This window comes from Hemitrygon akajei, chromosome 1, assembly GCF_048418815.1.
Source record: "Hemitrygon akajei chromosome 1, sHemAka1.3, whole genome shotgun sequence".
NCBI classification, from domain to species: Eukaryota; Metazoa; Chordata; class Chondrichthyes; order Myliobatiformes; family Dasyatidae; genus Hemitrygon; species Hemitrygon akajei.
The window spans coordinates 78,830,374-78,845,311 of record NC_133124.1 but is presented as its reverse complement, the minus strand read 5'-3'; the positions used below and the strand labels follow the sequence as shown (position 1 = coordinate 78,845,311).

General features: G+C 39.3%; 1 protein-coding gene across 9 annotated transcripts in view; it reads right to left on the bottom strand.

The window, feature by feature from the left end:
- Window positions 1–14,938, bottom strand: part of LOC140728102 (intermembrane lipid transfer protein VPS13B-like) — a 1,021,046-nt gene that overhangs the window by 433,941 nt on the left and 572,167 nt on the right. For all 9 annotated transcript variants that reach the window (XR_012099001.1, XR_012099002.1, XR_012099004.1 and 6 more), the window contains exon 22: window positions 13,378–13,502. Coding sequence is in view for 6 of the 9 variants with exons in the window: in XM_073046336.1 (XP_072902437.1) it covers window positions 13,378–13,502 (125 nt within the window). In the remaining 3 variants the exon portion in view is untranslated. The remainder of the gene's footprint in view (window positions 1–13,377; window positions 13,503–14,938) is intronic.

The following is a 14,938-nucleotide window of genomic DNA, read 5'->3' as shown; positions in this document are numbered from 1 at the left end:
CTCCTCTGTACCTACTTCCAAGCACCTTAAAACTATGCCCTTTCGTGCTAGCCATTTCAGCCCTGGGGAGAAGCCTCTGACTATCTACATGATCAATGTCATCCTGGGAACTCTCTTCTGCACCCTTTTCAAAATCTACATATCCTTCCAGTAATGAGGTGACAAGAATTAAGCAACCAAACAAAACTTCTGCATATAAATGTGACATGACTTCCTTACATTTATAAATATTGCTTGCACCAATGAAGGCAAGCAAGCCATAAACCTTCCTTACCACCCTATCTACTTGTGTGGCCACTTTCAGAGGGCTTTTCAACTTGCACCTCATGATCCTTCCGCAAATCAGTGCTGTTAAGAGTCATGTTATTATAGGCATTCTTTCCCCTTACACTTGACCTCTCAAAGTCAACTAAACATAATTGCTCACACTTGTGTTCACAACATCTCCACCCAACCCATCCCATGAACCACAGACAATGTAATCTCCTACATTGAGCCTCAAGTAAAATTGAATTTCATTGCTGGTTCCCTTCCCAACATTGTTTTACCACTGTTTAACTAGCCTTCTACAATACCAGTCGCTTTGTATTCTGAATACAAATGTGTGGTAGAAAAGCAAGCCAAAAAGAATATCTTAAGAATGAAAAAAATGAGAGAACAATGAACATCAAAGATTTACAAACATGGATTTGTCTGTGAAGTGCCACTGAATTTGCAAAGAATTCTTGAGGCTGAACATGAAGGAAACAAGATTCAAACTTCAGTCCAATTGGACTGCAAATGATCAGAAATACCATCACATTCAAGTATTAATGTGGGCCACGTCTCTGCTTGGCAGATGAGGACTTGTGACTGTGAAACAATCTCAGATTCTGGGGCCTTCTCTGTAGTGGTTGTAGGTGTTGACTCCAGGATTGCAGGATGCAGTTCTGACAGCTCTGGCCACATTTCTTTAACAATTGACACTGCTCTCTTCAATTGATTGATGTGTTGTTGCTAGATAATATCAGATGCAGTTCCACTGTGTAGGAGAATAGTCCAGTTTTGTCCATACTCTTTATGAGTACCCACTTTTGATTTCCTCTGTAGTTCTTCGCCAGGACTGCTTGTCAAGGAGTGAAACATCAAACCTCCTTGTTTGAGGAGCCGTCAAAATGTCTCAGCTGTTTGTCCTGCATATTGTTTCTGAGATTTGGTTTAAGGAGATCCAAGTGTAAGCTCAAAGGACTACCCAGGAATAGCATAGCTGGAGAGGTGTTGGTTGTGGGGTGTGCTGCATTGCAATATGCAAGGAGAAAAGTAAAGACCTTCTGATTCAGAGTCAGTGTAGTTTGTTCTGCTGACACTGCTCACAGTACATCTTGAGACTCTGGATAAACCTTTCTGCTAAGCCATTTGTAGCTACGTGATATGGTACAGATGTAATATGTCTTATTCCATTCATTTTCAGGGATGAGTGAAACTGTTGCATAACCAACTGTGGCCCATTGTCACCGACTAAGTATTCAGGAACACCAATCCTTGAGACTTCTCAACACAACAACAGTGCACGAGACTGCAGTGGAAGCTATTAGGAACACCTGGCTACTTTCCAGCTGCATGCTCTACTACCAAGACATTTGTACCCATGAAAGGTCCAGCAAAATCCACATAAATCCTCTGCCAAAGAAATGCAGGCAATTCCCAAAGATGGAGAGATGCTGCTCTAAGAATTTTCTGGACATATTAGCATCCTGAACAGTGCATTGCAACCTATCCCAGTCCACTAGACAAAGCTTTGAGCCAATGCTTTCATTTTGATCACACCTCGATGAGCAGCATGTAACTCCTCCAACACTTTAGTACTCAGCTTGGATGATACAACAACTCTCAATCCCCCACATAAGGCAACCTCCGTCGGAGTAAGTTCATCCTGGCTTTGGTAAAATGAGGGAGTTGGAATGTCTGCTAAGTATTTCAGCCATTTTGAGTTGTCGTGTACACTTCAGACATTGTGGGGTCTTTTCTGGTCTCCTTTTGGATCATCTCTGCTGTAACAGGAAGACTTTCGATTTGCGTAAGGAAGAATATGTTAAGTGTTCTATTTGGTAGATTTTTTCCAGCTATTTCCTTTTCCAAGGGTTCACAGCACAATCCATCAGCCTTTCTATGATTAGTTATCCTCTTGAATTTGATCTTATAATTGTGTCCTCCAAGAAACAGAGCCCATCTCTGCATTCATGCTGCTGCTGTTAGTGGAACACCTTTCTGTGGATTGAAAATGCACACTGGTGGTTGATGATCAGTAATGAGGATAAACTCTCTCCCATATAAGTACTTGTTGAAACATTTCACACCTCAAACCAGACTCAAGGTCTCTAAGTCAATCTGTGCGTAATTTTTCTCTGCAGAAGTAAGGAAAAGTGATACAGAGGCTATGAGGTGTTCACTTCCATTAGTCATGAAACATGACCTAACTGCACCTATACCATAAGGTGAGATGTCACAGACAAGCTTCACTGGATGATGTGGATCATAATGTGTGAATATCAAAGTGGGCAGTAAAAGTTTTTTCAAGTATGTTAAAAATAAAAGAGAAATGAGAGTGGATATAGGACCGCTAGAAAATAAGGCAGGAGAAATAATAAGGGGATGAGGAGATGGCTGATGAACTAAATGAGTATTTTGCATCAGTCTTCACTGTGGAAGACACCAGCAGTACGCCTGATGTTGTAGTGTGTGTAGGAAGAGATGAGGGTGCAGTTATTGTTACAAGAGCGAAGGTGCTCAAAAAGCTGAAAGACCTAAAGGTACATAAGTCACCTGGACCAGAAGAACTGCACCCTAGGGTTCTGAAAGAGGTAGCGTTAGAGATTGTGGTGGCATTAGAAATGATCTTTCAAAAATCATTGGACTCTGGCATGGTGCCAAAGGAATGCAAAATTGCAAATGTTACTCCACTCTTTAAGAAAGGAGGGAGGCAGCAGAAAGGAAATTATAGACCAGTTAGCCTGACCTCAGTGGTTGGGAAGATGTTAAAGTCAATAGTTAAGGATGAGGTGATGAACTATTTGGTGACACAGGACTATAGTACAGAGTCAGCATCGTTTCCTTCAGGGAAAATCCTGCCTGACGAGCCTGTTGGAATGCTTTGAGGAGATTACAAGTAGGATAGATAAAGGGGATGCAGTGGATATTATATATTTGGACTTTCAGGAGGCCTTTGACAAGATGCCACACATGAGGCTGCTTACCAAATTAAGAGCCCATGGTATTACAAGAAAGTTACTGGAATGATTTGAGTATTGGCTGATTGGTAGGAGGCAGTGAGTGGGAATAAAAGGATCCTTTCCTGGTTGGCTGCCAGTGACTAGTGGTGTTTCGTAGCGGATGGTGTTGGTACCGCTTCTTTTTATGCTGTATAGCAGTGATTTAGATGATGAAATTCTTGGCTGTGTTGCCAAGTTTGCAGATGATATGAAGGTAAGTGGAGGGGCAGGTAGTGTTGAGGAAATAGGAAGGCTACAGGAGGACTTAGACAGATTAGGAGAATGGGCAAGAGAGTGGCAAATGAAATACAATGTTGGAAAATGCATGGTCATGCACTTTGGTAGAAGAAATAAATGTACAGACTATTTTCTAAATGGGGAGAAAATATAGGAATATGAGATGCAGAGGGACTTGGGAGTCTTTGTGCAGAACACCCTGAAGGTTAATTTGCAGGTTGTGTCGGTGGTGAGGAAGGCACATGCCATGTTAGCATTCATTTCAAGAGTTCTAAAATACAAGAGCAAGGATGTGATGCTGAGGCTTTATAAGGCACTGGTGAGGCCTCGCCTTGAGGATTGTGAACAGTTTGGGCCCTTCATCTTAGAAAAAATGTGCTGGCATTGGAGAGGGTCCAGAGGAAGTTTACAAGGATGATTCCAGGAATTAAAGCGTTATCATATGAGGAACATTTGATGGCTCTAGGTCTGTACTTGCTGGAATTCAGAAGGACAGTGGGGGGGGGGGGGGGTATCTCTTTGAAACCTTTTGAATGTTGAAATGCCTAGGCAGAATAGAGGTGGAAAGGATGTTTCCCATGGTGGGGGAGTCTAGAACAAGAGGGGCTCCCTTTCAAAACAGAGATGTGGAGAAATTTCTTTAGCCAAAGGGTGATGAATTTGTTGCCACATGCAGCTGTGGAGGCCAGGTCATTGGATGTATTTAAGGCAGAAATTGATCGGTTCTTGATTCAAAATGGCATCAAAAGTTACAAGGAGAAGGCTGGGAACTGGGGTTGAGGAGGAGATAGAAAAAAAGGATCAGCCATGATTGAATGGCGGAGAAGACTCAATGGGCCAGATGGCCTAATTTTGCTCCAATGTCTTATGGTCTTATTGTCTTATACTCTGTCTGACATCACCATTTCCTTTACCTTGTTCAAAGCCTCCTCACATAACTTTGACCATTGCCATTTCTTCTCCCAATCTGTAGTAATGAGTTCAAGGTGTACAGCACGGTAGCCAAGTTTAGCAGGAGTCTGTTACAATAATTGACAAATCCTGAAAAAGAGCATAACTGTGACATGTCCTTTGGCCTTGGGGCATCCACCACTGTTTGAATTTTTGAATGTCATGCTTGAACACTACTATGACATCATCCAGTCCCTTTCTTAATTCACTTGTAGATGACTCTATTGCAGGGGATGTGGCATGCAAATTATGGATGGATTGCCAATCAAGTTGTAGTTGTCTCAGCCAATCACAAGCTCAAAATGCTGGCCCTCCTATTTTTGCCACATACAAGACCAATATGACTTGCTGGTTGTTGTATTTCGCTGTTACAAATGTCATTTTCACAGGAGTTATCTTCTGACCCATATAAGTTCTTAGTCAAATATCTGCAGGCTTCATTTCATACCTTTGAAATGCCATTCAAACTCATGTTGTGGAATAACTTAAGAAGCCAAGCCAGCGACCAATTCCATTGTAATTAATTTGATGTTCACTTCTGATGTAAGTCATATTGCTTGCCTATTGTCAGTTTTCACATAGTAACTCTCAAGGCTACGCAGTCCTCTGTCACTCTCATCATTATCAGATTTTTCAACAGCATGCCCATCAGTGCTCTTTTCAAAACTGGATCTTGACTTTTTATCATTTTTTTTCTTCCCTGTACAGTCCATTAATTTTTGTATCCCTGATATGCTCTTTGCATGTGTCCCACTTTGTTGCATTTTCTACAAGTTTCGCCTTTAACCCTGTATTAGTCTGATGTATGTGAACCTCTGCCACAACGGTAGCACAATTTTGTTCATGCTCACTTTCATTCCTGAGTGCAACTCAATTGCATCTCTATCTGTAGTTTCAACTATTTCAACTCCTCTTTTAATTGTGAGTTGTGCTTCAGTTAGCAGCCATTTTTGAATGCTTTCTTGTAAGATTTCACAGACTATACAATCTCTCAGTACACCGTTATGCTCATCGCTAAATTGACAATGCTCAGATAAGCTTTTCAATTCAGCCATGTACAGTACTTTGAAATGGGACTCCCCTTCCTTTTGATACTGCTTATGAAACCTGAAGTGTTCTGCAATTAACCAAGGTTTCGGTTCTAAATGTTTCTGCATTACTTTCATGGTATCAGGAAAGCTCAATTCAGCTGACTTGGTTGAAGCAGTTAAACTTCGAAGTAAACTGTTTGCCTTATAAACCCAGCAAAACTGGCATTCACTTTTCATTAGCTATTTCATTTGCTTCAAAATACAGCTCAATTTGTTAAGTATACATATTCTACTTACCTCTTGTACAGTCTTGTACCTATCTTTCCAATGTAGTCAGCCATTTCTGCTTTTTTATTATTTATGATTATTATCATCCGGTACTGACAGTTTATGAACCCGTGAATTAGTCTGTATTCTGTCTTTCTTTCACTTGACTGTCTTCTCCTCATTGAAGTATTAAATTCATAACAGTATTTATGCATAATTTTCTATATGGGACAGTTAACTTTTGTCTTAGTTTCAGAATGTGGACATCCCTGATAAGGACAGTTACCAATATCAATAAGCTTGAAAAAGTGCAGAGAAAATCTGCAAAAATGTTGCAAGACTTTAGGACATGAGTATAGGGAAAGATTGAATAGGTTAGGACTTTATTTCCTGGAGCACTGAAGAAAGAGGAGAGATTTAAGGAGGTACACAAAATTATGATGGGCACAGACAGGGTGAATGCATGCAGGATCTTTCCCCTCAGTTTGATTGAGATTAGAACTAGAGGTCATAAATTTTGGGTGAAAGGTGAAATATTAAGGGAAATCTCAAGGGATACTTCTTCACTCAGAGGGTGGTGAGAGTGTGGAATAAGCTGCCAGTGGAAGTGGTAGATGTGGGTTCACTCATAACATTTAAGATAAGTTTAGATAGGTACATGGGCGAGAGAGGTATGGAGCCTATGGTCTGGGTACAGGTGGATGGGACTAGGAAGTAGACCAGGTCAGCATGGACTAGATGGGCCAAAGGGCCTGTCTCTGTGCTGTAGGTTGTACGACTCCTACAGCACAGAGACGGACCCTAGCTGTCCAATGCAACACAATTGGTTAGATGGTGGTGAGCCAGCTTCTAAAACCACTGTAGTCTGTCCAAAGTATATAATTACTTCTAGTACTGGCCAGAGGATGTTTTAAGATTTGGAAAAAGTGACAACAAAGATAAGTGTGATGTGCAAAAGGGACACTCTTTGAACCTATTTGTGATTAGCAGCATAGTATTGGGATAAGACAAATATTGCTGCTTTATACTTGACCACAATTCACTTGCAGAATTGGGACCTTTGATATTTGGGCAAATGCAGCAATATCAAATCCTGCTGAATATCTGCGATGAGGTACAACATACTTCCCAATAATCCAATGACCAAAGCTTACCTAGCCCTCTTTAGCCAAATATCCACTGGCTAAATATGGCTATGTAAGTTTTGGTCATTGGTCTCTTACACATCTTTCTTTGTTTTCTCTATCATTTTGGGCATGCAAATAAAAGAATCAGGCATGTCTGGCAACCAAACAACTAAAGGGATTAGAGAATTAGTGTCTGAGTATCAGATGTGACCTTTGGTCAGTGGTTTAAGATTAAAATTTCAACAGTGGGCAGAATTGCAAAGTCTGGTAGACAGGGATATGGAGTTGGAGAATAGAGCATTTGGGCAGTCAGGAAGGAATCTGAACAATCAAGAATTTTGAAGGCAAAGGAGAAGTTGATCGGTGGGGGGAGGATGGGTGATGGAAGTGGTGAACCTGAGTAGTACACCCTATTGGAAATTGCCCAAAAACAGGTATGTCTTATAACAGCGGCAACTCAGAAACTTTGAAGCCTCTCTGAGTCTGCTAATTTATTGCCCAAGCTGATTCATTTCACCTATTAAGCCGTTTCCACCATCCAATGAGAATATGGCTGATCCATAATTCTAAAAATGCACCGCTCCACTCTCTTGCCATTGCCAACTGCCCAAATGCTATTCACATCAGGAAAAAAAACATTAAATATAAAAGAAACACACACGAAATGCTGGAGGAACGCATCAGCATCTTTGGAGAAGAGTACAGTCGACGTTTCAGGCTGAGACCCTTCAGTAGGACCATTTAGAGCTGAATGCTTAAAATTACTATATTTTTCAGGCACCACTGACATAGCACAAGTATCACAATTTGAGATTTAATAAGCCTACAAAAAGCACCTTCAGAGACTGAATAATTGTTTAAAACAAACATCTGTGAATACATGCACACACACATACATCCAGATCTCAGTTCCACCCCACCCCCTCCAGTCTTCTCCTATCATTTTGTATTTCCCCCTCCCCCTCCTACATTCAAATCTCTTACTATCTTTCCTTTCAGTTAGTCCTGACGAACCCCTCAGTCACCAGGGGTGATGCTGATCTTCCTTTTGCATGTCCCTTTAATTCTCAATCCCTCCTGCATTCTGTCCCATCTGTCTGTGGTCTTCTCCAATGCTTTAGAGAGGACTGACATATACAATAGGAACTTGCAAGCCCTGGAATAGATACTGAATTCTCCAACACAAGAAAAATTGCACTTATAATTTCCATTATGTTCTATATTCTAGGTCTGTTCTATTTCTATGCTTGTTATCATACCCAAGTCTCTTTCATACACAATTTCTTTAAAATCTCTTGCTAACAGTACTTGATCTACCTTGACCAATCTCCTTTTAGGCTCTTGTCTTACACCTCACTCCTTCCCCTAAACTCTCCTTTGGAAAGTGTAAACCCTCCACTCTCTCCCTAGTTCTGAAGGAAGGGTAGCTGACCTGAAACATTAAATGGTTTCTCTGGCTGAGTTCTTCAAGCATTTTCTGTTTTTGTTTCAGAACCCAACACTCTGCAGTTTTACTTGTTTTGCATACAGCCAGCTCCACAAACATCAAATTTTGCCGTTGGTTTTGATATTGGTTTGTTATTGTCACAGGTACCAAGAAACAATGAAAACCTGGTTGTGACTACTATTTATACAGATAAAATCATTACATGGTGCATTGAACTAGAATAGGGTAAAACAATAACAATGCAGAATAAAGTGTAAAAGTTTCTGAAAAGGGGCAGTATAGGTAAACAACAAAATTTAAGATCATAGTGAGGTAGATTGTGAGGCCAAGAGTCCATCGCATCAGACAAGAGGTCCAGTCAAGAGTCTGACAACATAAGGATAGAAACTGTCAAGCCACATGGTACATGCTTTCAGACTTCTATATCCTCTGCCTGATAGGACAGGAGAGAAGAGAAACTGACTGGGGTGGATGGGGGGGGTGGGGTCATTGATTTGTATGGTCTTATGCTGGCACCTTACTAGGGCAACAAGAAGTAGAGAGTTCATATTGAGGAGGTGGTTCCTGTGATGTGCTGAGCTGTGCCCATAACTCTTTGCAGCTTCTTGAGATTCACATGCAGTGATGATTTTCTAAAATTTATCAAGGATCAGATAACCTTTTACTTTAACACCAATACGTCATCTGAAATGTCATCCCAGATTGTCTGGGATGCCATGAAAGCATATTTGAGGGGTCAAATAATCTCCTATACAGCAAATCTTAATAGAAAGTCCTGTGCAGATCGATTAGACCTCATTAATCAGATTAAAGAATTAGATCAACTGTATGCCCAAACAAAGAATCATGAATTATACAAGAAGCGTGTAGAACTTCAAACTAAATTTAATCTTCTGTCTACTCAACTTGTTGAACGCCAACTTCTTGAAAGTAAGAGTCGCTTTTATATTCGTGGTGACAAATCTGATAAATTTCTAGCCAATCAGCTGAGGCATTCCAAAGCTAAACAACATATTACAAAGATCCAGAAGGAGAATGGAGACTTTACATTGGATCACTTAGAAATCAATGACACATTTAAAAATTTTTATTCTCGACTTTATTCCTCTGAATCTCTGAATGAGAATATCTCTGTTGATCATTTTTTAAATAATCTGAACATTCCTTCGCTTTCACTTGATTTTAAAGCCAAACTTAATGCGCCTATATCTTCAGAAGAAATATATTTTGCAATTTCTGCATTGTCTTCAGGGAAATCTCCCGGACCTGATGGGTTCCCCGTAGAATTTTATAAATCATTCTCTTCACTTCTTTCTCGTCAGTTATTCTCAGTATTATCTGACTCGTTTAATTACGGTAAATTGCCACCCTCTTTTAATGAGGCATCTATTATTCTTTTATTAAAAAAGGGTAAAGACCCAACAGAGTGTTCCTCGTATAGGCCGATTTCTTTGCTTAATGTTGATGTTAAAATCTTGGCCAAAGTTTTGGCTTATAGATTAGAAACTGTTATTCCCTCTATTATTTCTGATGATCAAACTGGTTTTATTAAAAACCGTCTCCTTTTTTTAATATTCGGCATTTATTTAACATCTTATATTCACCTTCAACTGGGATTCCTGAATGTGTTATTTCCCTCGATGCGGAGAAAGCACTTGATCATATAGAGTGGAACTACCTTTTTGCAGTTTTAGAAAAATTTGACCTCGGTCAAAGTTTTATCTCTTGGATCAAATTGCTGTATCTGTGTCCTACTGCCTCTGTTTTGACTAATTTTCAGAAATCCCAGTTATTTAACCTCAAACGTGGCACTCGTCAGGGATGCCCTTTAAGTCCCTTTCTCTTTGATTTGGCTATAGAACCTTTGGCGATAGCATTTCGAAACTGTCCTGAACTGACCGGGATTTGGAGGGGGGGTGTTGAGCATAAAGTTTCTCTTTATGCTGATGACTTATTACTTTTTCTTTCAAATCCGTCTACCTCCTTACCTCCAATGTTTTCATTTCTTGATCAGTTTAGCCAGTTTTCTGGCTATAAACTTAATTTACATAAGAGTGAACTTTTCCCAATTAATAAAGAAGCACGAGAATTAACATTTCGTGATCTCCCTTTTAAAGTAGTTCATAATCAATTTACTTATCTTGGGATTACAGTCACAAGGAAGTTCAAAGATCTTTTTCGTGAAAATTTTGCCAATCTTTCATATACTATAAAACAGAGTCTGTTACAATGGTCACCTCTATCTATGTCTTTGGTAGATCATATTAATGTTGTTAAAATGTATGTTCTCCCTAAATGTTTATATTTATTTCAATCAATCCCAATTTTTATTCCTAAATCTTTTTTTGATTCCTTAGACTCTATCATTTTGTCATATCTGTGGAAGAATAAGCATTCTAGAATTAATAAAGTCTATCTCCAAAAATCTAAAAAAGAGGGTGGAATGGCTCTACCTAACTTTTGTTTATATTATTGGGCAGCCAATATACGTTGTGCTACCTTTTGGTCTTTTTTCCATGGCCAGCCTGAGTGCCCTAATTGGGTGGCAATGGAGTTGAGTTCCACTAAAGATTTATCTATTTCTGCACTTCTTGGCTCTGTACTCCCTAGTAGCTTGTCCAGATTCATTGTTAACCCTCTTGTTAGACACACTTTGCGTATATGGGCTCAGTTTAGGAAATTTTATGGTTTCTATGGTTTTTCCTTTTCTAGCCCTATCTTACATAATCACCTTTTTTTACCTACTATGTATGATTCAGCATTCCATGATTGGTATAGGAAGGGCATTAGACATTTTGAAGATCTTTTTATTGATAATCGCTTCGCATCCTTTCAACAGCTCTCTGCTAAGTTCAATCTGCCCAATGCTCATTTTTTTAGATATCTCCAAATTAGACACTTTATTAACCCTTTAATTCCTAACTTCCCTGAAATGCCTGAGAAAAATGTTATGGATTTATTTCTTTCTATTAATCCACTGGGTAAAGGTTTAATATCATTTATTTGTGATAAATTAGCACTCTTACGACATGCCCCTGCGGATAAAATTAGAATGGCTTGGGAGCATGATTTAAATATCTCCTTATCTGATGAGACTTGGGACTCGATTCTCAAATCGATTAATTCAACCTCTCTTTGTGCTCGCCATTGCCTTTTACAGTTTAAGATTGTTCATAGAGCCCATATGTCTAAATCTAAACTATCTCGATTTTACCCTAATATTAGTCCTCTTTGTGACAAATGCAAAAGGGGCGAGGCCTCTCTTATTCATATGTACTGGTTCTGTCCTAGCTTGGAGAAATTTTGGAAAGATGTCTTCATAACTTTATCTTATATTCTGAATCACCACCTAGAACCTAACCCTTTAATTGCTCTGTTTGGTTTTTTGGGTGAGACTGATTTACATTTGAGTCCGACTAAGTGTTGAATATTATCTTTTGCCTATCTCCTGGCTAGACGTTTAATCCTCCTTAGATGGAGAGATGTTGCCCTGCCCACGCATGCTCAATGGCTTAATGATATTATGTCCTGCTTAGACCTTGAAAAAATTCATTATTCAGTTCTTAATTCGGATATAAAGTTCCATAAGGTCTGGGGACCTTTTATTGAGTACTTTCATAACCTTCCTCTTAACTAAGGTTTTTTTTCGGTCCCTTGCTTTCAGCTCCTTTTTTTTGGTAGTAGGAATTAATACCTTCTGTTTTTAAGTGTACTTACAGCTTTGGGGGTTTGAATGTCCTGATTTATATTCTCTATATTGTGTTGTGGTTGGTCTGGAGCTCTTTATTGTTGCGGGGCTTGGGGAGGATACTAATTTTACATGTCTTCAATTTGGGTGCTTTCTCAACTATCTTTTTTTGTATTATATGTTGTATTATATGTATTGTATTATATGTTTATCTTTGCACTGTATTAAGGTTCTTCATTTTGATTTGGGTTTTTTTTTTTCTGTAGCAATGTAGAAAATGCATTAAAAAACTAATTAAAAAAAAGATTCACATGCAGAGCAGTTGCCATACCAAGCTGTTATGCATCCATACAGAATGCTTTCAATGGTTCTTCAATAAAATATAGTAAGCTGATGGAGACAAGGGGATATGCTGAATTTCTTTAGCCTCCTGAAGAAGTGGAGGTGTTGGTGAGTTTTCTTGGGTGTGACATCAATATGGTTGGGCCAGGACACCTGGAAATTTGAAGCTCTCAACCTCAATACCATTGATGTTTACTGATGTCAATGACCAGCTTTTTTTTTTGTTAACTTTGAGGGAAAAGTTGCTATCATGACACCATGTTAGTAAGCTCTCTATCTCCCTTCTGTGTTCATCGTCCTTTAAGATATAGCCCACTACAGTGGTATCATTAGCAAACTTGTAGCTGGAGTTAGAGCAGAATCTGGCCTCAGAGGCATGAGTATACAAGAAGTACAGTTGGGGGATCTATTCTTTTCATCCATTACTGGTGTGCTAAATGGGCATTCTGTTGTGCCTAGCACTAATTCAGGAGCTACGAAAATAAATGACACAATTGGGACAACTTGGCATTAAGAAATTACTCCAGTAGTTTTCTCGCATTTATGATCAAGAATATTAATATGCGCATTCATGGATGGCTGCTGCTTGCTGGGCTCACAGCAGCTGTCTTACTTGTGCATTGGCCATTGGGAGCCAGGTTCCTGTTGTTGCAGTTAACTCTTGTGGCAGCCACAGATTCTGACAACAAGGTACAGCAAAATGGAGATGGAGGGGGTAAATTGGTCTGGTGAAAGGTTAAATAGTACAGCATGATACCTGATCAACTGGCTATAACTAGGCACATGCATAAACTTCCAAGTATTATGGAGCTGATACAAGATTGAGAGGTTTAAGGCCAACAGCTAAATATAATCTTAAAATCAAGGGAATGCTGGACCTGGATCTGATACAGATCAGAGTCCTCAGGAATGATGCATGATTCACACATGGAGGATTTAGGATGAAGGTAGCAGAATTATTGCTGAAAGAAACCACTTCTATTATTTATTAAAGAAATAAACAGCATATCTGTCTGAAGTTTGGTTTGGCACAACACACCTGAACTGTTAGGCGTTTGACAGCATCCCAGACTAATCCAATAAACTCTTTCATTCGTTCTTCTGGACTGCTCCATTCTTCACAGCTTTGCATTAGTTTGATTGGTACAGAGAGTGGTCGGGATTCTTGGACAAAAACAAAGTAGAGTTGCAATTAGGAAAGCAAATATTGGAAGCGTTACAATATCCACTGCAAGTAAACTGAAGGTTTTGTAAATCCCACCAATTAAATTCTAAGCTGCAATAAGAAAGACTTACCTTTCAAATTCATTTCAAAACATCCCAAAACAGTTTACAGGAAATGAAATACAACTGAAAAAGCAAAATGCTGCGGGGACACAGCTTGTCAGGCAGCATCTGTGGAGGGAAATGTACAGGGAATGTTTCTGGTCTGGTGCTTCATCCCGATGAAGGGTCTCAATCCAAAACATCAACTATCCATTTCCTTCCACAACTGCTGCTTGACCCACTTAATTCCTCCAGCATTTTGCTTGTTACTCCAGATTCCAGCATCTGTAGACTCTTGTGTTTGCAACTATATGATCATTATTATAATGGAAAAAAATGCAGCAGCTACTCTCAGTACAGTAAGCTCTGACAAAAAATAAAATGGCAATACCCATTTAATACTTCTCCTATGTTGATTGAGTAATAGGTTTTGGCCAGATCACTAAGGAGAATACTTGAAACAGTATCTTTTTCACTCACTGAGAGGGTGCATAAAGGCTTCAGGTAAGGACTCGTCTTCTATGAATGTGAAGGACTTCCTCAGAAATGAATTATAGTGAGAGCTGTGAGTAGATTCACAGTAAGGATTCAAAACATGTTTTAATTTGTTTTTTTATATCTCTCTCTGGCTCTAAGCAGATCTGTATCATGTTGTTAATGTTAATGTGGTGACCAAATCATAAATCAGAAACTTCACAAAAAATATTTGAAATATACATAGTATCAAAATTTGTGCATCAAATATATCCCTATATTTAGTTCATTGTGCGAAGCCAGGTGGGTGGGAAAGATAAAGGGCTGGAGATGGAGGGTTACCAGAGGGAGGTGATAGGCAGATGAGGAGAAAAAGAAAGAAGGCAGAGTGGGGAATAGAAGCAAAGGGAAGGAGGAGGGCAAAAGATTATCAGAAGGAGAAATTGATATTCATGTCATCAGGTTGGAGGCTACCTAGGCGGAATATGAAATGTTGTTCTGCCACCCTGACAGTGGCCTCATTGTGGCAAAAAGAGGAGGCTAAGTGATACTTACTCCTATTGTGGTAACCTGTTGGTCTGCTGCAAGAACTAGTGGATCAGTCTGAGATAAGAGAAAAAGACTGCAAGATTCAGGAGTGGCAGAAGTGAGATAAGTAACTCAGAACTAGAAAAGTCTCCCAAAAAACAACAGCTGGACAATCTAGTCCCTTGCAGCAAAGCCTTGATATTGCATGACCCACAATATTATCATTTTAATAGGGTGTTATGAATAAAGTATTTCTTTTTTGTAGAGCAGAGACTCAAAATGCAACTAACAATCAGTAACTTAAGTAAAAAATTAATCACCCTTCTCAGGTT